The 27,367-nt window shown below is 38.8% G+C and overlaps 1 protein-coding gene across 1 annotated transcript in view; it reads right to left on the bottom strand.

Annotated features, from left to right (window-relative positions):
- The window catches only part of SNTG1 (syntrophin gamma 1), an 888,222-nt gene that overhangs the window by 330,124 nt on the left and 530,731 nt on the right, over positions 1-27,367 (bottom strand). Inside the window, exon 4 of the mRNA XM_043601045.1 lies at positions 3,805-3,858. Coding sequence (XP_043456980.1) covers positions 3,805-3,831 — 27 coding nt within the window. The 5' untranslated portion in view covers positions 3,832-3,858. The remainder of the gene's footprint in view (positions 1-3,804; positions 3,859-27,367) is intronic.

Here is a 27,367-nt window from a genome sequence, read left to right as displayed (position 1 = left end):
CGCTCTCTGCCTGTCACCCCTCATGCGCTCTCTCTCTCTCTCTCTCTCTCTCTCTCCCTCTCTCTCTGTCAAAAACAAGTAAACATTTAAAAAAAATTAAACAAACAAACAAAAAAGAACAGGAACCAGGACCGTGAGAGCGACCGCTCTAGCCGCACAACCTAAGAGAGTCCAGCCACGGTCTTTACATCTGTGCACCCAGATGGCTGAACAATAAAAAACCACCTAGAGAATTATTGGCTGCACATTTTAGTATAAACTGAAGAACTGCATTCATCTTCTGTTTGTTTATTAACATCACCATCATTGGTCTTCAAACTGTGTGGACAGTGTAGGGAAGAAATGTAGGTGCTCTATAGACACGTGTACAGTATATTACATAAATTGTAAAACATACAGAAAACTTGAAATGTTAAAGGGATGATTCATTAAAAAAATGAATTAAATTCAAATGTTGTTTTCCTGTGCCTGATGTGGGTGATCCAATACTGCAGAGGGATTTTACAAAATCCACTTTGTTCGCTTAGAGGAATATTAAAAGGCCATGCCTCTTCATTATTTAACAGGCAATGCTTTTTAAAAATCTAGTCATTGACTTGCTCTCTGTAAATCAATGAAATGTGTTTATGAATTTACATGGATTTACTCCGTTTTAAACTTATGAAGAATTTATCTTGAGCTTAATCCTCCTACCTTGGAACTTTAAAAAACGGACTCTAATTTCTTTGACACTTAAAAGTTAAGGCCTCTTTAATTGGGGTTCTAGACATCAAAAGAACACAACATGTTGTTTTCATGAAACTTTAAAATCTGTGTTCCTTTAATCTTGAAATATAAAATTTGTGGGGTGCCTGGGTGGCTCAGTCAGTTAAGTGGCCGACTCTTGATTTCAACTCGGGTCAGAACCTCCCAAGAGATTGAGCCCCGCGTTGAGCTCTGTGCTGTCAGCATAGAACCTGTCTGGGATTCTCTCTCTCTCTGTCTCTCAATACATACATACATACATACATACATACATACATAAATGTTTAAAAACTAAAAATATAAAATGTGCAATATCAGACATAAAAAAATACAAACCACAAGGAACTGGGCAGAGACTATGTCATGCCTTGCACATAGTTTTGCAAGTGTCCTTGGTACTTCCATATTTTGGTTGTCAAATATAACTTAATTTGTTCTGTATACTTATAGCTTTAAGTGATGTGTAATTGCTTATACTGTACCATATTATAGCAACATGGCAGGAAAGGCCATTGGATGCAATCTGCCTCCAACTGCACTTGTCCTGCTTTCTAGGATTACTTCCATTCATGGCCTTCTCCATGGCTACACTCTTCCATTTGTCAACGACTAGTACAAGAGTCACTTTGCCTTGAGGCTTTCCGAGACTACTCCATCCGAAGACAGGTGCTTCCTTTTCTGAACTCTGGGTTTTCTTTGAATAAATATATTCGCCTAACAATTAACCAGAATCGTGTCATCACGTAGTGACTTCAGTAACATTCTGTTCTGTATCACAGTATTTAACTTCATCATGTATTTTGTTATCATGAGAAGATCTTAATAATAAGTTATTACTGTTTTTATAATTAAGGAATATTAATTTGTAGAGCTAGTATAGTATTTCATCGATAGTAGGATTTCTTTCAGGATGTGTTGATTGAATCACAGTCACAAATTCTATTCTATTACTTGAGGGACTAAATTAAGTTATATATGTAAATAAGTTATTGAATTATTAAATATATGTTATAAAAATATGTATTTTCATGGCCAACACCCAGATGTGGATCATATTTTAAGGGATATCGATGTGGAAATGAAATCTGAGGAAAACTTAGACTAAAGATAGCATGTTGGCTTCCTGACCACATCATTATTTTGATGATACTTCTAAAAGTAGAAAATCAGTAGTTATTCCTGCCCATAACATGTGACTTTTCCTATAAATTGTGGATTTATTCTCTATCTTCACTTTTGCATTTTATAGACTGTTTCTTTTTAAGAGGAGAACCTTCTTAATAAATCAACCTATCTTTTACAAAGGATCTATGTTAGAAAATTAAGATATCCTGAATGGAACTTATCTGGACATAGTTCTGTTTCTTTTCAAAGAAGAGACTTCCCCATATGTACATGGTTATAATCTAGCTAGATCTGTCTGATGGACATGAGAGTCAGATTTTCATCTTTAATAGCTTACTAACAGTCAAGAGAAAACAAGTTTTATTTAATATGCCTTTGACTATGTTCTAATTTCCAGCAACATCATTTAGAAAAAGGCTCCAACGTAGACTCAGGAATTCCAAGCTCTACATTACACTTTTGCTTTTATCTAATTAATTAAATGGCACTCAGAATTTCATAAAACCTCTCAAAGTGAGAGTGTTAAACTAAATTGTCTTTATGGTTCCTGTCCATTTGAATGTTCTAAGACTGTAAATTTCAGGCAAACTCAGTGACTTTGGTTCATCGGCTGGGGGATTTGATCATGTTTAGAGGATCCCATAGTTCTGTATTCCCGCGAATACAATTATCACTGTAAAATAAATCTCTGACCCTTAAATGGAACCTGATATATATTCCAAACCAATGAATCAACTAATTTTGTTTAAAAACAAAACAAAAAAAAAGGTCTGAGAAGTTCATCTTAGCTCAGCCTCTGAGATCCAAGGTAAACCATGTGTTCAGACAGTACTTGGCCACTATCCTGTCTCTCCCACATGAATCTCATATGTTTTTTTTTCATTTTTATCTCATTCACACAAATATTTCAATGAATGCTCTACTGCCCAAAACATAAGAACAAAAACTGTGATGGAAATGGTAGACTTATTATATCCAAAATTAAGAGTATGATACTGTGTATTTAACAGGCACAGATTTAAACTCATGCTTCTAAACTTAAGCTTCTAAAGCACTAATTGTTTTTTTAAAAGCGTGAACTGATAGGTACTGGGTTAAAAGGATGAATAAATTATACACTCTGACGTTATAATTTTTAGCGTCGCATGAAGAGAGGTTTGTAAATAAATAACTAGAATGTAATCTGAAATGTACTAGCATGAAGAAAATCCTTTGGAAAGTAAAGAGCTTAGGTATTAAACATATAAAAGCAATTTATTCATATTCTTACTTATGTTCTAAACTTTGAACCAACTGTGACAAATAGTTTTTCAAAGAAGATATTTTTGCAAGAAACTTAACAAGTGACATCTCACAGTGTTTTTTTCCTAAAATAGAACAGTTACATCCCCTGGGGCCTAACTCCATGCACCATTGACCACACACTTGAATGGCCTTTAATACCCTTGAAAGAGCAATGTGTCACTTTAACTCACACCGAGCTGCTTCTCTACAGAGAATCTGAATTGCCATGTACTAATACTCGAATAATACTGAAATACTTAAATAATATTGGAATCATAAAATCTTAGGATTTTAGTGCTGAAAGGGACTTCAGATGTCTCCTAATTTATAACCATTTATGTGAAAAGAATTCCTTCCAATACTCCTACTACCTGAAATCATGCAGCGAGCGCAGAGCTTATGGAGAAGGGCGATTTAATCAAATCAAATATGCTCCAGTCTTCTTCTTAAGGAAGAGTGAAAGTCCGGGTCCTCCCCAGGCACTCTTTGGCTTTTCAGTCTTGCAGAAACAGATCAGACCCTGGACATGCAATGAACCCGTCACCCGTCCCTGCGCCAAAAGCAGTGCTCCACTCACATAAAGGAGGGCCCAGCGTGTCCCCTTTACAACCTGTTTTCCTTATTCAAAAAGCAGAAAGCCGTTTAACATACCTCTTCACAGGCAGTCCTGAAATCCATGTGCCACGGCACCGCAAAGGATGTCGTCTGAAAAGACAGAAAAACGGTAAGCCATCAAGCACCGCATCGAGTGTTAAGCGTGGAGACTGCTAATAAAGTGTAAGCAATTATGGAGCGGATCCTACGGGCCAACTGTGCTTACAGCCACCTGTAAGGGACAAGAATTCCCCGGGCGCAATGAAGACAGAGGAAGGAAGCGAAAAATAAAGTGTTAACCCCTCCCTGTGCTGTGAAGCATAGACATACTGCCAGGGTTTGGTCTGACCCACTCCACCAAGCATTCAGACAGGATCTATGATAGGATCAGTCTCCTCTCTGCAGTGTTCGCTCATTCCCAGAGTTCGTTTTGAAACCTGAGTTTGCAACTGGGAAAGAAACTTCAAAGGAGTAATTAAAAGTTGCCTTTCATTCGGTTATCTCCTGAAAAAAGGTTGACTAATCTTTCTCTTTTTAATTAAACAGCTACATGCATGAATAATCCTCTCTGGAACTTACAATTTTATTCACAAACAGGATGATGTAAGGAAACAAGCTGTTTATCAGAGTGAATAATATTCAGATAAATTGATGTATGAAATATCTAGCACAGTTTCATTTTCTGGTTATTATAATACCTAAATTGTGAGCACAGATTTAAGTATAAATGCATATGTGGGGTTTTTTTTTTTAAACGATTTTAGAGAAGAATTTTATTTCAGTTATGTGGTCAACTTAATAAAACTGAGGGCCGTCATAGAAAACTGATGCCCTGACACAACGAAAAAATTGCAGCACCAAAATACAACAGAGCTTAGGTAAATGAGACTTCAAAGTAAAGTGCATGGTGAATTCCGCATTAGAAGACTGGGCTCCTCAAAATTATCCCTCCTCTGAATCCTTGAAACATTAACCTGTTTTTTCCCTCGTTGTCATTTTCTGTTGTGCTAGATGATAAACACTTGATCAAGCGAGTGTGGGTGAACCAGAACAAGAAGTTCACTGATGCTCTCGCTGGATGATTCCTACTGCCTCTGAAAGAAAAGAGGCTGACCATTTTCAACAGTTAACTGAACAGGCAGCATAGTGTACTGAGTATTTTCCCTCAGTACGTTTTGTGGGTTGCGGGCCTGGATCCACTTTATTGGCACGCATCAGCAAGCTGATGATAAGAAGGCTAGGTAACAACAAGTCATTTGCAAAGGAAAGGCAATTGGATAATAAAAATTACAATTTGATGATAGAAGTTACTAAATGTTTCGATCTCCGTGAGAAATTGGTTGTTAGCCTTAATGATTATTTTTCCACATTGCTCTTAAAAACTGTGCTTGAAGAAACTATAAATATCTTTTTATCTCCAACACTGACAGAAAGTTATTCCTTTACCATAAAAGTAGAATTTCAAGATTTATTGATTATATAAAAACCCGGTATCTCCAAGACCAATTTCTGCTACTAAAAAGCTACTCGAGAAATAGATGAGCTATTTAGCCATGTGTCTAAATGTAATCTCATAGTTAGTTTCATATGCTGAATATTACAGTTCATATAAGACATCATTATTAATAATATGGCGCACTGTGCCTACATTGCTACACTGTGCCTACATCGCTTTTAACATTTTCCTTCTTTTTACTGAAACTTTTATTGTCTTTTATCAAAGTTAACTTAGGTCGTAATATCAGATGTTTCTTCCAAAAAAAATTATGAGATTTAAAACAACTTAATTAGTAGGTAACAATAAATATCATAGCTATAATAAAACTGTTTTCAGCGACCATAAATTTAAAAATTGGAGTAAAATCTGTTCAGTTCTTTCGTTTCAAATATTTTGAACCTTTTTTTCTATAAACTTTTATGTCAGAACAGCTTTACATTTACATAAATATTGTGAAAATGGCAAGGTGAGTCCCATACACCCCACGCTCTTTTTTCCCTATTATTAACATCTTGCATTAGTGTACACATTTGTTAAAATTGACGGATCAATACTGTTATATTAAGTCCATACTTGATTCCAATTTTCTTGTTGTGGTTGTTTTTGTTTTGTTTTGTTTTGTTTTTCTCATGTTCCTTTTCTGTGCCAGGATTTCCTGGAGGACACCGCGTTATATTTCTTCACCACGTCTCAGGCTCCTCTTGGCTGTGACTGTTTCTCAGAGCTTGTTTTTTTTTTAAATGACTTTGGCAGTTTTGAGGAGTACTAGTCAGTGATTTGTAGAGTGTACTTCCATTGGGATTATTCTGATGTTTTTCTCATGATTATACTAGAGCTAAGAGATCTGGGGAGGATGCCACAGAGGTAAGTGCCATTTCACCGCCATATGACAGGTTCACACTGTCAACAGGACTTCTCACTGGGGAGGCTGACCTTGACCTCCCGGCTGGGAGAGTGTCAGGTTTCCCCACCGGTAAGTTACTCTTTTTCCCCCTCTCTCCACACTTTACTCTTTGGCTGGAAGTCACTATAAGCAGCTTCTACTTAAGAAGTGGAGAGGTATGTTTTCCTTCCTTGAGGGTGAAGTGTCTACATGAATTATATGAAATTACTCTGGATAAAAGATATGCCTCTTCCTCCCCCATTTATTTATTTCCAGCAAGGAAGTACACATGCACATGATAACCCATGTTGTAAGGGTACACCATAGTAATATTTATCCTAAGGGTGCACCACAGTAATATTTATCCAGACAAAATTAGACTAAGCCTCCAGCTATTCCTCCAAGTGAAAGCAAACATATAACTCTACCTGATTCCTTTAGCTTCTTCCCATTTATATAAAACCAACCTATGATGTCAGAAATAATTTATATTTAGTTGGGGCAGCCTTCATCAAATAACAAATATATCCATAATAAAGTATCTGACTTAGTAACAAATAGAAATAGGTTTGAAAAATGAAACACCACAGCAAAAGAATATCTTTTAGATGAACACTATCATTTGGGTGAAAGTGACACTGATAACTCGTAGTTCTCTACAGATACGATAAAAGATGTCAAGGCTGTAAATAACTCTAAGCTACCATATGCAAATACTTGTGGAAGGTTGAATGATTGACCCAGATTCTCTATCTTTCCTGGCATCCTCTTCCATGCCATATATTTATCATGGAGAGCGTGGCTTGTCCCTACATTGACTCTGGACTTGACCATGTGACTTGCTCCTGCCAATAGTGAAGTGACCATATATTGGTTTCTTTAATGGCCTCACACGTTCCCACCTGCTCTCTTGTCTTTCTTGCATGAGAAGAGCTTTCTCAAGAAGCCGCCCTCCACTTAGCCTGGCCCCGAAATGACATACATAAAGGAAAACTTTCCTAAATGGCCCACAGAACATAGGGTGAAGCAGAGACACCCTCACGCCCTACCTAAATAGACTTACTCACAGCCAACCTGCAGACTCTGGAATAAAAAAGGCTTGGTATTTGTAAGAGTTAACTTTATGTGTCAAATTGACTATGGTATAGTCCTCAGTCAACCAAAATCTGATCTAGGTTATGCCATGAAAAACTTTGTACATGTGGATAATATCTATAATCGACTTACTTTAATTATAGGAAATTATCCTCATAATATGCATCAGCCTTATCCAATAAGTCAGAGGGCCTTAAAAGCAAATGCTGAGGATTCTCTGAAGAAAGAAATCGGCCTGAAGACAGCACTATCAACTTCTGCCTGAGAGTTCCAGCCTGCCAGGCTGATATAAAGGTTTAAGACTTGCCAGCCACCAAGTCATGTCGCCAATTCCTTAAAATCTCTCTCTTCACGTGTGTGTGTATGTGTGTGTGTGTGTCTCCATATGCATACATAAATATTTCTATTTATGTATATGTATATATGTTTGTATACATACATACATAGGGGTTCTGTTTGTCTGGAGAATCCTGATTGAATGATTCTGGAACCAAGAGTGGTTTTAGAGGAATAGAACCTTTAAGGAGAAGTTGTGTGAATTGGTACTGGGGTTTCCAGATTTGTTCTCTCTTCTGATTAGATTTAAAGGCACCAGTGACTCTATTTCCAGTATGAAAGACAACACTAATACAGCTACAGAAATATATAAAGTATCAGCACTGGATACGCCTATGCAAAATGATTTCTTTTTTCAATTTCTACAGACAGAATTCTGAGGAATGTGTGTTGAGATAGATATTAATGATGTAGGATGGGGGGCGCCTGGGTGACTCAGTTGGTGAAGCATCTGGCTCTTGATTTCGGCTCAGGTCAGGATCTCACAGTTCGTGAGTTCCAACCCCGCATCGGGCTCTGTGCTGACAAGCATGGAGCCTACTTGGGAGTCTCTCTCTCCCTCTCTCTCTGCCCCTGCCTGCTCGCACTCTGTCTATATCAAAAATAAATACACACACACACACACACACACACACACAAAAGGAATATGGGATACTGGTGGAAGGCACATAAAGTTGAATTAGGCCAAATTTACTGACATGGCCCCACGAAACAGAGATTCTGGATTTAATGGTTTACCTTGTGGGATTAGCAGGGCTCTGCCAGTTCGTTTGGCAGATTGGCTAAAACATGGGCTGGAAGATGGCCCACGACAGTAGAGTTGGAAATGTGGTTGAATGTAGAGGAAGGGATTCAAAGGTTTAGGGGGATTGGGGTGCCAGAGTGGGCAACCCGCTCACCCACACCTCTTACCATGACTGTGAGACAGGAATCAGCTGTAGGAAACCAACACTGCCAAAGAGTTCTGTGGTCACCTCTGTAGGTTAGCAGCTACAGTGAAAAGTGCTGCTGCTGAACTGGAGGCTTAAATGCAGGGGACTAATTGGATCCTGGGGTGGCAGGGGCCACGTGGCAACACTTACGTACCAAAGGTAAAGTGGGTATGGTTACCAGAATGGGCATCAGAGCCTTCTAAGCAGTAATCAGAATAGCCTGACTCTCAGAAACCTATCACCTCGGCAAGCTGATTACGTGTTCCTAAAATTGAAATAGATGGGAGGCCTATTTATTTTTTAACTGGAATTTAAAAAGCAGAATTTTAGGTCCAGTGCACAATCTATCCTGATTCACCAAAACAGTCATGTACCTTCAATCAATTCCCAGACTTGAACCACTTTATATAGCCCAGAACCCCAGTGAATGAGGGGAGGCCGGACACCTTTGAAAAAGGGGCCTGGTTCACCTTTTTCACAGCTTTCCTCAAAAGGACATATGTCCTCAACTGTTCATTGAAGAATGGGAAATTATCAGACTTTTCAAGGACTACTGGATACCAACTCTTAACTGATGTGACACTTAATTCCAGGAGATCCCAAACCAAAACAGTTTCCTCAGTTAGTGTGGGGAGCTTATGAAGGTTAGGTGGTAAGTGGAATTATAGCTCAGGCCCATCTCACAGTGGGTTCTGGGACTCCTGAACCCACCCCGTGGTTACTGCCAGAGCCTCAGCATACACAATTTAAGTAGACCTACTTAGCAACTGGTAGAATACCTACATTGTTTCTTATTCTGGGGAGTGAGGGCTATGATGATAGAACAGGCCAAGTGGAAGCCTCTGGAACTGCCTCTGCCAAGACAAATAGGAAAACATTACTGCATTTCTGCAAGGATTACAGATATTAATGCTACCATCAAGAAGTCCAAGAATATAGAGGTAGTGATTCTCCGTACATTCCCACTCAATTCACCTATTTGGCTAGTCCAGAAAAATAGACGGTCTTGAAAATGACAGTGGAATGTCAGAAGTTTAACCAGGTGATGACTCCAACTGAGCTGTGGTACCAGGTATGGTTCTTTTCTTGAGCAAATTAACACAACCTCTGGTACCTGCTCTGCAGCTAATGATCTGGCAGATGCTTTTCTCCTCAATACTTGTCCATAAGCTCACCAGAAGGAGTCTGCTTACCAGCAATATAGCTTCACTGTCCTACCTCAGGGTATGTCAACCTCCAGCAATGTTATAATTTAGACTACAAAGATCTTGACCACCTCTCCTTTCCACAAGACATCACACTGGTCCTTTGCTTTGATGACATTAGGCTAATTTGACCTCGTGAGCAGATCAGCACCTACTGTAGACTTATGGGTAAGATATATGTGTCAGATGGTGGGACATAAATCCACCAAAAATTTGTGGACGATCTGTCTAGGTGAAACTTATAGAGGTCCGGTGGGATGGGATGGGTGATGTTGAGCTATCCCTTCTAAGGCGAAGGGTAAGTTGGTGTATACGGCCCCTCCTCCAGCCAAATAAGAGGCAGAATGCCTAACGGGACTGTTTGAATCTTTCAGGCAGCAGTCATCACCTAAGTAAGCTACTCCTGCCAATTACTGAGTGACCTGAGAAGCTGCTAATTTCAAGTGAGTCCAAGGAAAAGAAAAGGCTCTGCAACATGTCAGGCCGCTGTGTGAGCTTCTCTGCACTTAGGCCATACGATCCAGCACATCCAAGGTGCCTGGAGTGTCAGTGGCAGATAAGGATGGTGTTTGCAGTCTTTGGCAGGTTCCTATAGGTGAATTTCAGCCCGGGCTCTAAGTACATATATATACATATGTGTGTGTGTGTGTGTGTGTGTGTGTGTGTGTGTGCGCGTGCGCGCGTGTGTGTATAGGCTCTCTCTCTATACATATAGCTGGATCCGAGCAGTCTCTGAAGGCACAAGTAAGTTGCATGGAGAAGCAGTTCAAATTCCAATGGCCCCCCACTCCTGGCCCCACATGACTTCTCTCTCCCAGCCTGTATCTATGGCCTTATGTGGAGGTCTTCACAATCAGATGACGGAGGAAGGGAAAAGTCAGGCCTGGGTTACAGATATTCTGCACATTGTATAGGCATCACCTAAAATTGGATGGCTTTAGCACTAAAGCCTCTTTCTACAACACTCCTGAAGTACAATGGCAAAGAGAAATCTTCCCAGTTGTCAGAACTTTAAGTAGTGCGCCCGTTTGTTCATTTTACTTGGGAGGACAAATGGACACAGTTATGAGCGTAGATGGATTCATGGACTATGGCCGATAGTTTGGATGGATAGTCAGGGAGTTAGAAAAAACATGATTGGACAAATTAGTGACAAGGAAGTCTGGAGAAGATTTTCCAGTCTCTGAAGTGGAAAAAAACCCATAAAGATGGTTGTATCCCATATGAATGCTCACTAAAGGGTGAAGTAAGCAAAGGAAGATTTTAATAACCAAGTGAATAGGATGGTCCGTTCTGTGAATACCAGTCAGCCTTTTCCCCCATCTACTTCTGCACTCACTGCCCAGTGGACAGATGAGCAAAGTGGCATCTGTAGCAGACATAGAGGATATTTATGGGTCAGCAACATGGATATCCACTCACCAAGGTCAACCTGGCTACAGTCACTGCTCAATACCTAATCTTCCAACAACAGAGATCAACGCTCAGTCTGATGTAGCACCATTCCCTGTGATGATTAGACAGTTACCTGATGACAAGTTGATTACATTGGACTGCTTCCATATTAGAAAGGCAAATGTTTTGTTCTTATTGGAGTAAACACTTTGGATACAGACTTGCCTTTCCTGCATGTGATCTTTTTTTTAAGTTTATTTTGTTTGTTCTTTATTTTTAAGTTTGTTTATTTATTTTGAGAGAGAGTGAGCAGGGGAGGGAAACAGAGAGAGGGAGAGAGAGAATCCCAAGCAGGCTCCTCGCTGTCAGCACAGAGCTCAGTGTGGGGCTTGAACCCACAAACTGTGAGATCATGACCTGAGCTGAAACCAAGAGTCAGACACTTAACTGACTGAGCCACCAAGGTGTCCCTAAGTTTATTTATTTTAAAAGAGAGCAAGCACCAGTAGAGAAGGGGCAGGAAAGAGGGAGACAGAATCCAGAGCAGGCTCCGGGCTCTGAGTTGTCAGCAAGGAGCCTGAACAGGGCTCAAACTCACCATCTGTAAGATCATGACCTGAGCCAAAGTCAGATGCTTAACCAACTGAGCCACCCAAGTGCCCCTCCCGTATGCAATCCTTTTACCAAAACTACCTTCCATGGACTTACATTGTCTTGGTATTCCATACAGCACTGATTCTGATCAAGATACTCACTTAACAGTGACTGAATTTGGGGATAGATCCAAGCTCATGGAATTTACTGTTCCGACCATGTGCCTCACCATATTGAAACAGCAAGCTTTATAGAACAGTGTAATGGACTTTTGAAGACTCAATTACAGTGTCAGCTGGCAATATCTTGCAAGACTGGGGTAAGTCTCTCCAGAAGGCTGTATATATAGCTCTGAACTGGCCTCAACTATATGGTGTTCTTTCTCCCAGAGCAAGGCTGGATGGGTCCAAGATTCAAAACAGGAAATGGAAGAGGTACCACCCACTATTACCCTGAGTGTCCCATTAGCAAAATTTTTACTTCTCATTCCTAAGAACTTAGGATCCTCTGGTTTAGAGGTGTTTGTTTCAAAGGGAGAAATACTTCTGGCAGGAGACACAATGATTCCAATGAACTGGAAACTAAGATTGCTGCCTAGCCACTCAGGCTCTTCAAGACTGAGTCAACAGGCAAAGAAGGAGTTACATTACTGGCTGGGATGATTGATCCTGACTTCCAAGGGAAATTGGACTGCTACTCCACAATGAAGATAATAAGAATATGTGTGGAATATAGGAGATACCTTAGGGCTATGTGATTGAAGTCAATGGAAAACTACAAAACAACAACAACAACAAACAAACAAACAAAAAACAAAACACAACCGCTAATGGGTCAGACCCTTTGGAATGAAAATTTGGAGCTCCCTATGAGATGAAGAACCAGGACCAGCTGAGGTGCTTGCTGAGGCAGTGGAATATGCAATGGATAGTGGAAGAAGATAGGTGTAAATTAACAGCTGCAACCATGTTGTTAAGTTGCAGAAAAGAAGACTATAATTGTGTTTCTTCTTTTTTTTCTTATGTATATGTTTGTATATGTATATATATGTCATATATATGACATATATAGTATATTATACAATATATAGTATACATTACACATCAATGTGTTTAAATATGCATATATATTATATATGTATATATATCTGCTTATATATGTAATATATATTTATATAATATATATTTAAGATATATATATATATATATGTATACCTATGTGTATTAAATGTCTTTGTTTTCTTTCCTCTCATCATTTTCTCATCTAACATATAATTTCTTAATAATATAAAGTTTTGGGGCACCTGGGTGGCTCAGTTGGTTAGGTGTCCGACTTCGGCTCAGGTCATGATCTCACAGTTCATGGGATCGAGCCCCATGTCAGGCTCTGTGCTGACAGCCCAGAGCCTGGAGCCCGCTTTGGATTCTGTGTCTCCTTCTGTCTCTGCCCCTCCCCCACTCTCTCTCTCCCTCTCTGTCTCTCAAAAATAAATAAACATTAAAAATGTTTAAAAATAATATAAACTTTCATATCACAGCAATTAAGTGACAGTTCAAATGTTCTCATATCAAGGAGAAGAGTGAGTATTGCTTGAGGACTCTGCATTCCCTTCAAAGGAAAGGACTAGTGTTTTAGGTTGTGTGAAGGAGAGTTGCCTTTTCTTGGTTGGAAGGATGACTTTATGGCCTCTATTTGGAGGTTAAGTAGGTTAAGGAGGGGTGTTTGGGTGCCAAGGTGATAAGGAGTGGACTGTGATGGTTAGCCTTTATATGCGAACTTGACCATACCGGTTACTTAATCTAGAACCCAGTTATTCAATCAAACATTAATGTGGGCATTGCCGTGGAGGTATTGCGTAGATATGGCTAACATCTGCAATCACTTTGACTAATTAAGTGAGATTATTCGAGATAATGTGGGTGAGCCTCGTACAAACGATTGAAAGGCCTTACTGACAGGCAAACTCAGATGTTTCTCTGATAAAGAACTCCAGCTTCAAGACTACGGCACCAATTCCTCCTGCCTGATCATTTCCAGGCTTCTAGCCTATCCTTCAGATTTCAGACTTGCCAGCTCAAAGTAATGTGAGCCAATTCCTTGAAGTTATTCTCAGTGTCTGTATCCAGATAGACAGGTGTGGAACTGGTTCTGTTGTCTAGAGAATCCCCAATGATACAATAGTGAATGCCAGTGAGATTTATGCTGTCACCCTGCAGAACTATTGTCACAATACCTGATTAAAAGAGCATGCTTCTAGGTGTTTCAGAAAGTTCAAGGGCGCCTGGGTGTCTCAGTCGGTTAAGCGTCGGACTTCGGCTCATGTCATGATCTCGAGGTCCGTGAGTTTGAGCCCCGCGTCGGGCTCTGTGCTGACAGCTCAGGGCTTGGAGCCTGCCTCACATTCTGTGTATCCCTCTCTCTCTCTGCCCCTCCCCCACTCATGCACTGTCTCTCTCACTCTCCTTCAAAATAAGTAAACATTAAAAAAACTTTTTTAAAGTCCATTAAACACAACTGATCAGTGCCAAAAATTTCAATAACATGAGTTTTAAAATATATTATACATTAGTAATTTCAGATTTATACTATAAAAAAACTATGAGAAAAATATTTCATTTTACAGTTGGTTCATTAACAAGATAACAGTATCTTAACTGGAAATTTCAAACTTAACCTTTTTCTCAGAAAACAAAAATGTCTTTTTTTTTCCCCTAGAGACACATTCATCATCTCCATACTATTTTTCCTATTCACATCTGAAATTTCTAAGGCTTTGCTTGTATAATTGTCTTAAATAAATTGATCTATATTAAGACATAATGCAAGAACAAATGTGCAATTTCCAAATGTTCTCGTCTCTTTATCCCTCATATCCAGGGATAAAGAAAAAAATTATATATTGATTTATAAGTATCTAGTATAGTTGTACTAGGAAGAAACAAAGCTTTTATGGAAATTAGTTTTTCTTAAATATGGTTATTAGGAAATTCCATCACTTAAAATATGAAGATGAGACTATCAATGCATAAATGACTTGAGTGATTAATGATAAAATTAATGATGTTAAAATTACAGTGTCACAATATATAAATGTGACCTACATCATTCTTGATCCATTTAGAACCCTCATGACCAGCTTAGTGGTAAGCCGTACTGCATGGAAAAGCCCTAGCCTAAGGAAACCAATTTCTACGATTATCACATAAGTGACCCAACAACTAGTGATGAAAGTGAGGTCTCTGCCCAAGAGAAGAGAAAGCGGGGATAAATACTTCTTGAGCGATTATAGTGTCCTACTTATATGGCATATGGGTCAACAGACTTGGCTTCTGTCCAGAGGTCTGGCCTCCTGTGGTTAAATCTGATACCCAGAAATTAACAGGAACTATATCGTCTTCAATTATGCTGAGAAAAGCACCAATCCGTATTGCTTAAAACTCATTTTCATAACCAAAACGAAATTAGACAAATACAGCCAAATTCATGTATCTTGCATATAAAATTTCAAAATGCTTCATTGGGCATAAGGTTGCTAAAACAAAAAGAACGTATCTCTACAACGCCACCCAGAGAAAAATGCTGACACGGAGAACCTCGGAGGTAGTCATATAGAATAGACTAGAAAGCATGAGTACAAAAATATTTGGACTTAAATTACTTAGGTAATTTCCAGAATGCTTTACTTAGTGTGTGTAAAAAAAGTCTTTATAATACCGCGCGTACTATGGCAGTTCAGTCTACCGATGGGAAAAATGTTATCTATTTATAGAAAATTTGCCCAAGGCAATTATGAAATATGCAAAATTTATCTTCCATATTTTTGTGTGTCCCAAACTCGGCATATACCCAGTATACACTGTCTCCACATGCTTCCACATCAAACAGGGTGCCTGACTGCAAATTATTCATTGTTCCCCCTCAAAATGGATTAAAATGATAGGATTGAAAATAACAGTTGCAGTCACTTGGGTTTCATTTTTAGTGAACGTTTTGTTCATTTAGGAGCGTGTACCTTGAGGCAGCTATTTCTGCAGCTTTTAATCTTTTTTTTCCAGTTGAAGTATAATTTACATAAAATATCCTATTACTTTCAGGTGTACATGATAATGATTTGATATATTTTTTTCAATTTTTTAATGTTTATTTATTTTTGAGAGACAGAGAGACAGAGTGAGAGCAAGGGAGGTGCAGGGAGGGAGGGAGACACAGAAATCCAAAGCAGGCTCCAGGCTCTGAGCTGTCAGCACAGAGCCGGATGTGGGACTCACGAACTCAGGGACCGCGAGATTATGACCTAAGCTGAAGTCAGACACTCAACAGACTGAGCCACCCAGGTTCCCCATGATTTGATATCATACTACCTTAAATTTTTATACATTACGAAATGATCTTCACATTAAGTCTAGTTATCATCTATAACCCTACATAGTTATTACAATATTGTTGACTCTATTTCCTATGCTGTACATTATATACCCATGACTTATTTATTTAATAGTTGAAAGTTTGTACCTTTTAATCCCCTTCACCTATTTGCACACCAACGCTATACACCCTGGTAACCAACAGTTGCCTGTATTTGTGAGTCTGTGTCTGTTTTGTTCTTTTAGAATCCACATGAGTGAAATCATATGGTATTTGTCTTTGTCTGACTTATTTCACTTAGCATAATATGTAGTAGATGTATCTATGTTGTTGCAAATGGTAAGATTTCATTCTTTGTTATGGCTGACTAGTAGTCTACATACATACATACATACATATATACATACACATGTATATCACATATGTATCACATACATGTGTATATCACACACATGACATTAGGGTTGAAAAGATGTTTGAGGGGCGCCTGGGTGGCGCAGTCGGTTAAGCGTCCAACTTCAGCCAGGTCACAATCTCACGGTCCGTGAGTTCGAGCCCCGCGTCGGGCTCTGGGCTGATGGCTCAGAGCCTGGAGCCTGTTTCCGATTCTGTGTCTCCCTCTCTCTCTGCCCCTCCCCCGTTCATGCTCTGTCTCTCTCTGTCCCAAAAATAAATAAAAAAAAAAAAAAAAAAAAAAAAAGAAAAGATGTTTGATGTTATTTCAATCTTCAATTTATTGAGACTTACTTGTTTTGTGGCCTAATGTGATCTATCCTGAAGAATGTTCCACGTGCACTTGAAAATAATGTGTGTTCTAACAGGTTTTGGGTGAAATGTTTTGTATATATCTTTTAAGTCCATCTGGTCTAATATGTCATATAAGGCTGATGTTTCCTTACTGTTTTTCTGTCCGGATGATCTATCCATTGATCTAAGTGGGGTGTTACTGTCCCTCACTGTTTTTGTAGTACTATCAATTTCTCCCTTTATGTCTGTTAATATTTGCTTTAGATATTTAGGTGCTCTTATGTTGGGCTCATAAATATTTACAAATGTTATATCCTCTTCTGGATTCCCCATTTTATCATTATATAATGCATTTCTTTGTCTTTTATTACAGTCTTTGTTTTAAAGTCTATTCTGTCTGATACAAGTATTGCTACTCCAACTTTTGTTTTATTTCCATTTACATGAAATATCTTTTTTTCCATCCCTTTACTTTCAGTCTGTATATGTCTTTAGATCTGAAGTGAGTTTCTAGTAGACATGGGTCTTGTTTTTTGGTTTATTTTCCTTCATTCATTTTTTGTTATTTTACTGAAAACTTTCTCAATGGAAATCATATTGACAGGATTTTAAAATCTTCTGCTAAATGAAATCTGTCATTCTAATAGGTACATTTCTTTACAATACTATTTGTTAAACTCTGGCCGACCAGTAATTTTCTACATAGTAAAGACTTAAGGAATTCTATGCAGATTGTACATCTAGAGAACAAAATTTTTCCTGAGAGGTTGATAGTTATGATGAAACCAATTATATTAATTAAGTCCTGTGTACCAAGAGCCTGATATTTTTTATTAGGAGAAAAAATAACGTCATCTCTGGAAGCTTTAAGGGCTTAATTATTGTTATTTTCTTTTCAAAGGCAAAGAGAATAATCATGCCCATCAAAACAGAGTTCTATGCAGAGGGTTTTAGGTTCCTTCTTAAAAAACTAGGCCCAAGAAGTAAAACTCTCTAGAGCTGGCATCTATTAAAAATTAGCAGTTAGTACAGTTACCTTGGAAATAAAGTAAATACAGAAGTTACCAAAACTTCTGCCTTTACATTTTCCACTGTGCTTATGTTATGATTGTTGTTCCGGGAATTCTAATGTAGGAGAAAGTTTAGATCTCCAATATTAGATTTTGCTAAGTATTGTCCAGTTATAACAAATGACAGTTTTCATCTGATTGCCTACCAGAACTCAGAGAAAAGTCCCAAAGCAATGCAAAATGTTGATATATCATCAGGTTTCTTTATAGTTATACATATTCTGAAATATTTCCCTGTCATTCTCATGTTTATGCTTGGAGAGAACTCAAAGACAATTTTGTTGTTATTGTTTTTAACTTATACTACCAACATTAAAGGTTGGTAGCAAGTGTGTAAGTGTTGTAAATCCTTCAAGATTCTCATGGAAGTGTGAGCCCAGTATAAAAGCATACTCATGGAATATCTACACAATATATGATGTCCTGTTTTTTTAACTTTCATGTTTGCCCATTCCAGTTTTTTGAACAGAACCAAATTAAGTCCAAAACTAAGACAAATAAATAATGACTTTCTAATGATATCTTTATAAATTAGGATTGTCTTTTTTTTTTTTTTTGGTATTTTCTTTTTTTCTTTTTTTTTTTTAATATATGAAATTTATTGTCAAATTGGTTTCCATACAACACCCAGTGCTCATCCCAAAAGATGCCCTCTTCAATGCCCATCACCTACCCGCCCCTCCCTCCCACCCCCCATCAACCCTCAGTTTGTTCTCAGTTTTTAAGAGTCTCTTATGCTTTGGCTCTCTCCCACTCTAACCTCTTTTTTTTTTCCTTCTCCTCCCCCATGGGTTTCTGTTAAGTTTCTCAGAATCCACATAAGAGTGAAATCATATGGTATCTGTCTGTCTAGTATTGTCTTTTTTAATCCATTTAGCCATCCTATATCTTTTGACTGGAGCATTTAGTCCATTTATATTTAAAGCAATTACTAATACATATGTACTTACTGCTATTTGTTCCATTTGTTATTTGTTTTCTGTTTGTTTTGGTAGCTCTTCTCTATTCCCTTTTTCTTCTGTTATCTCGTCCATTGTGGTTTGATGGTCTTTTTTTATTATTGTTATCATTGGGTTCCTTTCTTTCTATTGTATGTATCTATTATAGATTTTTATTTTGTGGTTACCATGAGGTTAATAGATACATTGACATATATATGGTAGTCTATTTTAAGTTCATAATTGCCTAAGTTTAAATACATTCAAAAAGCACTGCATTTTTATTCACCCCTACGTTTTTAGGTGTTTGACATCACATTTACATCTTCTTATTTTGTGTGTCCCTTAACTACTTATTATAGTTGATTTTACTATTTTTTTGTCTCTTAACACTCATACTAGTTTTTAAGTGGCCTTTACCATATATTTGCCTTTGCCAGGGAGATTTTTTTCTTTTATATGTTTTCATATTTCTAGTTTCAGGAGTGATCAATTCTGTCAGTTTTCACTTGTCTGGGAGACTCTTTATCTATTTTTCAATTCTGAATAACCTTGCCCGGCCAAGTATTCTTGCTTGTAAGTTTTCCCCTTTCAGCACTTTGAATACATCCCTCTGGCTTGCAAAATTTCTACTGAAAAGTCACCTGATATTCCTTGAGAGTTTTCCTCGTACATGACTATGTTTTTTCTCTTGCTGTTTTTAACATTCTCTATCTTTACTGCTATTTTAATTATAATATGTCTTCATGTGAATCTCTTTGGTTTTATCTTGTTGGGACTCTCTGTGTTTTCTAGACCTGGATGTCTGTTTCCTTCCCCAGGTTAGAGAAGTTTTCAGCTATTATTTCTTCAAATAAGTTTTCTGTCCCTTCCTCTCTCTTTTTTGCTTTTGGGACCAGTTTTGGGTGGATGCTACTATTTAAACAAAAAAATTTTTTTTTCTGTTCTGATTGGGTGATTTCCACTATTTTGTCTTCCAAATGGCTGGACCATTCTCCTATATGCTCTAATCTGATGTTGATTCCTTGTAGTGCATTTTTCACCCTGATTTGTATTCTTCAGCCCTGATTTGTTCTTTCTTATATTTTTAACCTCTTTGTTGAAGTTCTCAGTGTGTTCCTTCATTCTTCTCCTAAGTTTGGTGACCTTGTATATGGCCATTATTTTCAACTCCTTATCAGGTAAATTACTTATCTCCATTTCATTAGTTGTTTTTTTTTTCCCCATTGTTGTTGTTGTTGTTGTTTTTCTAGACTTTTATCTTATTAGTTCATTTGGAACATATTCCTTTGTTGCCACATTTTGTTTGACCCTCTCATTTGTTTCTATGAATTAGGCAGAACAGCTACCTCTCTTACTATTGAAAGAGGACCTTGTATAGGAGTGTGTGCTGTGTAGACTATGTGTGCCTGGTATCTCTGGTGGGCTAGCTGGAACTGGAATGGGTGCAGGCTGGAAGGCCACTCTTGTGAGATGGCTAGAGCTGGAGCAGGCATTCACTGTAATGGGTACTGGGATGTGCTCTGGGCCCACCTTGGTGGGGTAGTTAGATTGGGTGCAGACTGTAGGGGACATCAGGAATACGCCATGTTGAAATGCCCTAGTGGGATGGTTAAAGCTAAAGCAGTCACAGTCATGGGGTTCCTGAGGCAGGCTGCACCAGGGTCACGTAGGTGGGACAGCGGGGTTGAGTGCAGGACAGAATGAGTTCTGGAGCACACTGTGCCATGGCTTTCTTGGTGAGATATCTGGAGCTGGGGTGGGTGTAAGCAGGGAAGGCCGTTGGTATGCCATGCCAGGGCCACCTCAGGGTTGGGGTGTGGGCAGCGGATCTGGGAGTAGGCCAAGAGCCTGGGGCACACTGGGGTGGCTCTATGAAGCCAGCTAGAGTGCCGGGACCCTGCTCCTGCCTGCACTATCAAAGCGGAGGGGGAGGACATAAACAATGGTACTCACTGGTGCCTTCAATCCTGGAGAGAGTTCTAGCAGTTCTCTGGTTGGTGGATGCTCTACAGTTAGCTGTTCAGTTGCCCTTTAAACCACTGTTTTTTCATGGTACCCCAAAGCAGGTGAGTCTATGTGCAGGCTACTTGGTGATATCCCTCCCTACTGCTGGTTGCTGCAGTGGGGGTGATGTTCCTCTCATCACGGAGTCTCAATCTCTCCCACTCTTTTCGGTGTGGCCTTTGCATCTTTTGTTGTGCAGAAGCTGTTCAGTTCTTCAGAAGGAATTGTTCTATATATAGGTGTAGATTCACTGTGTCCACGAAAGGTGAGCTCAGGACCTTTGTATGCCACCATCTTGGACTACCCCTTCTTTCATTTTTCTATATTGCCTAGGATACTGGTTGGTTACTCCAAAAAAAAAATGGCAAGACTATAATGGTTTAAACAGGATAGCAGTTTGTTTGCCTCTCCTGTAAGGTCTAAGCTTAATAATCAAGAGGTGATCTCAAAGCATCTGAAATCCATTCTTCTTCCATCTTATTTCTCTTGCAGTCCTCACCGTGGGTGGTCTGAAAGAATCCACCTCTTGTTTCTTTGTCCAAATTTGTTCCAGGGCAGAAAATGGGAGGTGAACACATCAAGTCCATTCACATTTCATTCCTCACGTCATAAGATAACCACATTGAGACTAGCCACGTTGAGACCGTGGGATGCAGTGTTTAAGTGGCAGCCCTGTGACAGGCCACCATGTGTACCACAGAGGACGAGAGAGGCCAGCAGTAGACCAGGCCACATCTAATGTGAGAACTTCCTTTTCCCAGTGTGGCTCCTGTCACTTTTAACATTCACCTTCATGCCTTTAGAAAGGATGTTTCTTTTAAGAACATTTTTATGTGCTCAGAGATGATTGAGGAATTTTTATTTATTTTTTAGTATTTTAAAATTATTTTCCCCCAAATATTGTATCGGTTTGGGCCAGTTATGCTAACTCCGCTTGTTTGCAAAGTTGTCAAGAATTTTTGAAATCTCTGAGGGAACTTTCCAAATTGAGGTTTTTTTTTTTTTTTTTTTTTTTTTTTTCAACGTTTATTTATTTTTGGGACAGAGAGAGACAGAGCATGAACTGGGGAGGGGCAGAGAGAGAGGGAGACACAGAATCGGAAACAGGCTCCAGGCTCCGAGCCAACAGCCCAGAGCCTGACGCGGGGCTCGAACTCGCGGACCGCGAGATCGTGACCTGGCCGAAGTCGGACGCTTAACCGACTGCGCCACCCAGGCGCCCCCCAAATTGAGTTTTTTTAAAAAAAGTGAAATAATTCCAATCCACCATTGATGTTTTGGAAATTTATGTGGACTCAAAATTTCCACATTGATTTTACAACTCTTATATGCATATGTAGTCAGTTATGTCAATTCCTTAAGTGATTTTGATTTTTATGCTAAACTCATTTTCAGCCAATCTATTTAGTTAGGTCTTTTTATACTTTTCAGAAAATATTTATTTTAAATTATGCAATTTTGGTAATACACCTTTATTTTTTTTAATTTTTTTTAACATTTATTCATTTTTGAGATAGAGAGAGACAGAGTATGAACAGGGGAGGGTCAGAGAGAGAGAGGGAGACACAGAATCTGAAACAGGCTCCAGGCTCTGAGCTGTCAGCACAGAGCCCGACGTGGGGCTTGAACTCACGAACCGCGAGATCATGACCTGAGCCCAAGTCAGACGCTTAACCGACTGAGTCACCCAGGCGCCCCTGTAATACGCCTTTAAAAAGGGAAGTCTTGGGGCGCCTAGGTGGCTCAGTCAGTTAAGCGTCTGACTTTGGCTCAGGTCATGATCTCATGGTTCATGGGTTCGAGCCCACCCCTCGGGCTCTGTGCTACAGCTCGTAGCCCAAAGCCTGCTTCAGATTCTGTGTCTCCCCTCTCTCTGCCCCTCTGCTGCTTGCACTCTGTCTTTCTCTCTCTTAAAGATAAAAAAACATTTTAAAAAAGTTAAAAAAATAGTTAAAAAATAAAAAAGGAAGTCTTCTTGACATTTGATACTCACTTAGAGGAAAAGAAGAAATTCTGGAAATTCATGAACACATTGCCAGACAAGCACTGCAGGCTAGTGAATTAGAAATACAGCAAATGATATGTTGAAAGAGATATGTGTGCTTATAGAAGTCTTCTGAAAAGCTGAAGAATGCCCTATTTTGCACAAAGTATGCCTCCTCTGTGTTCTTGTGTGGAGTTTAAAAAAGCCCAACAAATAAAAACAGAGTGAAATTGTGGTTACCAGTGGCTGGGGAATGGGGGAAATAGGATAGGTATTGATTCAGGGTATCAATTTCCAATAAGTAGGTAAATAAGTCCGGAAGTATTTACTAATACTATACAGTATAGTAAATATAGACGACAGTATTGCATTACAAGAAAAAGATAATTAGGCAAAGTGATAGAGGTGCTAACTAATGTGACAATGACAATCATATTGCAGTGTACAAATATAACAGTCAATATGTCTACAACTTAAACTTACAAAATTTTGTGTCAAATATATTTCAATAAAAATAATGTAAAAATTATCTCCTCCTCCAAATCCAGAAAATGGATACAATTCTTGAAATTATGTACAAATTTGTAAAACCTTCCCATTGTGCACAGAATATTGTGGATATCAATATTCATATTGCTGACACTTTGCTAACACATTGCGAACATATTGCTAATGCATGTGTAAAGAACACGGGAAAAATGACCGACATATGTAACTTACAAGAGAAAGTGAAAATGAAGAGAGTTACAGGGTAAGGTAATGTTCTTTTTAAACCCTTGGGGAAACACTGATATATGTGTTTATTTATAAAACAGATTAAAATGAAGCCCTGGGATACACAGAGGCAGGGAGACACAAGTATCCAATTTGATGAAGGTTCAGAAAGAAGGCAAGTGCAGTGTGGAAAATATCAGAAAGCACTCAGGAAGCACGCTCTATGACCATGGTACTTACTTACTAAGTAATGTACTCAAATGGTCCAATTCTCAATACCCTATTCGGTCCAATGAGGAAAGTAATCGCTGTCCTTCTCAGGGATGATGTAAGTTCGACTGAAATAGAATCTGTAAGTATTTTGAAAAACTTAAGAATTATTATAAATAAGTCAGTCATGAGCATTATTACTGCTGCAAGGAAAGCTCAGGAAGATGATAAAGGAAAACACTTTCTTAATGTTTGTTCATTTTTTGAGAGAGAGCACGAGGGGGTGAGGGGCAGAGAGAGAGAGGGAGGCACAGAATCCGAAGCAGGCTCCAGGACTAAGAGGTCAGCACAGAGCCTGATGCGGGGCTCGAACTCACAAGAGGCGAGATCATGACCTGAACTGAAGTCGGACGCTTTGACCGACTGAGCCGCTCAGGCGCCTTGATATAGGAAAATATTGTACCCGTTCTAAGACATGTAGACACTCAAAACTCAATAGAAGAATAAGGCTAAATTTTTACTAATTGGGAGTTTTGTTTTAAATGTGAAGTGAAGGATGTATATGATCTCCATAGGTATAGTAATTTAAAATTCTAATTATTCATCGTGCTACAAGAGGGCTTGGTCAATAAGCCTATCCTGGTTCCCTTTAAATTGGGACACTATCCCCGCATACGTGCCCCACCGCCGGCAATTAAACCCAAACGTCTCCGTTTCCATGCTACTGTCCTGTACTGTTTGCACTTACCTTTGGTTGATCACAATCATGACTACAGTTATGATTCTTTATGTCAAATACCACCTTCCCTTTAGTCCTCTGATTTAGTCATTCACGTCTCCTTCCTTTGGCTCCGCAACCAGTCATATGTGTTTCACACAAAAACTCTTGACTCTGTAAGGTTCTGGGCTCTGTCACCTAGGCTGTCCTGTGACCAATTCATTCACCCAGGATCCACCAGGTCAGCCAGGTGAGGCCACCCTGCTGGCCCGTGCTGGAAATGGGTCTGACAACATTAAAGAGACAAGGGTCCCTGCCCACGAAGTCAGCCAGAGGCACAGCACATTTTATCGCCAGCAGGCAATGCATTTCAGACATGATTTTGTTTTGTTTATTTATTATTTATTTATTGAAGTTCAAATTATATTCTTTTTTTAATATGAAATTTATTGTCCAATTGGTTTCCAGACAACACCCAGTGCTCATTGCAACAGGTGCCCTGCTCCGTGCCCATCACCCACCCCCCCTCCCTCTCACCCCCCATCAACCCTCAGTTTGTTCTCAGTTTTTAAGAGTCTCTTATGGTTTGCCGCCCTCCCTCTCTAACTTTTTTTTCCCTTCCCCTCCCCCATGGTCTTCTGTTAAGTTTCTATCACTTCACGCCAGTTGGAGTGGCTAAAATGAACAAATCAGGAGACTATAAGTGCTGGCAAGGAGGTGGAGAAACGGGAACCCTCTTGCACTGTTGGTGGGAATGTAAACTGGTGCAGCCACTCTGGAAAACAGTGTGGATCTTCCTTAAAACGTTAAAAATAGATCTACCCTATGACCCAGCAATAGCACTGCTAGGAATTTACCCAAGGGATACAGGAGTGCTGATGCATAGGGGCACTTGTACTCCAATGTTAACAGCAGCGCTTTCAACAATAGCCAAATTATGGAAAGAGCCTAAATGTCCATCAACTGATGAATGGATAAAGAAATTGTGGTTTGTATACACAATGGACTGCTACGTGGCAATGAGAAAGAATGAAATCGGGCCTTTTGTAGCAACGTGGATGGAACTGGAGAGTGTGATGCTAAGTGAAATAAGTCATACAGAGAAAGGCAGATACCATATGTTTTCACTCTTATGTGGATCATGATTTTGTTTTAGAACACATCACTTTGCCCTACATTTTCAGGGAGACTCTACAGTTGAGATCTCCAATAACAAACCAAGCACCAAATCTGGCCTGTCAACAGATTTTGTGTGTTAAATGTTGACTCTGGTAGGACGTTCCCTCTTCACTTAATTGATTACAGGTTGCTTTCATCTAGACTACATGACACCTTCATTTGTTAATTTACTTTCCAGGATCTAAGGCATTTGGGGTGTGACCCTCACCCTTCACAATGAAAACACTTTCATTGTTGTAAAAAAAAAGTTTCCATCTAAAACTGTTTTCCACCTGCTACAAGAAAGGAAGAACCAGCGAGGGAACTGCATTTATTCATTCAGCCATGGAATGATGTGTTCCATCTAAATGCTACGCAGAAATCCAGTACGAAAAATGCATAAGTGCTGAGCAGTTCTCGTTGGTATGGGCAGGAGAGTAGGGCCAGCTTCTCTGCTTTGCTTTCTTTCCCACAGAAAATTAGGCCATTTTTCTCAAGCCCTGGATTTCTGCAGGGCAAAGTGTAAGGACCACTGTGGTAGGTGATTCCTACAGTCCTGGCCACCTTTATGACTTGGGTATGTGGTCTGAGACAAGGTGTGAAACAGAGTGGCCACATAATCATGACCATCTGTACCCATTATTGGAGCGATACTGTCATGAAAATGTACCTTACATTACATCCTAAATTAAAGATAATAGACATTTTTCCAAAGCACACATCCAAATGGCCAACAGGTACGTGAAAATCACTTCACACGTGTTAAACCTGCTATTATCTAAAAGACAAGAGATAACAAGTGTTGGTGAACATGTGGAGAAAAGATAACTATTGTACGATATTAATTGCACAGTGTTGGTTGTGAATATAAATTGGTTCAGCCACTACATGAAACAGTATGGAGGTTCCTCAAAAAATTAAAAGTAGATCTACATCATGATCCATAAATTCCACTTCTGGGTATATACCCAAATGGAATGAAAATAGGAATCTGAAGAAATATAAGCCCTTCCATGTTTACTGCAATGCTATTCACAATAGCCGAGATATGGAAACAACTTAAATGCTTAGCAGTGAATAAATGGATAAAGAAAATGTGGAATATATACACAATATAATATAATTCAACCATGTAAAAGAAGACCATTTATGACAACATAGGATGGACCTTGAGAAATTATGCTGGGTGATTAAATCAGAGACACACAAATATTGTGCTGTAATCACTCCATTCCAAACGTGTAATCTAAAACAGATTAAAATGGTGTTCATACAAACAGACTAAAATGGTGTTTACCAGGGGCTGGGCATAGGAGACATAGAAGAAATGTGGTTTAAGGGTACAAATTGGCAATAAGTAGCAAATAAGTCCTAGAGACCTGATGCAAAGTCTATGCAAATAGATAGCAATATTGTATTATAATCCTCAAACTTGTTAACAGACTAGAATTTAATTATTCTAACCATTAAAATAAATAATAATTATGTAATTTGAGAAAGGTACTAATTATTGCTACAGTGAGAATCATAACACAATATATAAATATAGCAAATCAATATGCTTTACACATTAAATATATACAATGTTATAGGTCAAACACATTTCAATAAAACAACAAAAATCAAAATAAGTCACTCTACCACACAAAATACTAACAATACACTGAAGAATAAGAATGAAATTGAATAAATTTGAAAATGCTAGTATAATTGTATTAGACAGAATTTCCTTACTTATTAAAATATTTTCCATGACTCCAAAAATAACAAC

Source organism: Prionailurus bengalensis, chromosome F2, assembly GCF_016509475.1.
Source record: "Prionailurus bengalensis isolate Pbe53 chromosome F2, Fcat_Pben_1.1_paternal_pri, whole genome shotgun sequence".
Classification (NCBI taxonomy): domain Eukaryota; kingdom Metazoa; phylum Chordata; class Mammalia; order Carnivora; family Felidae; genus Prionailurus; species Prionailurus bengalensis.
The sequence above is the reverse complement of the archived record's forward strand: the minus strand, read 5'-3'. Positions and strand labels throughout refer to the sequence as shown.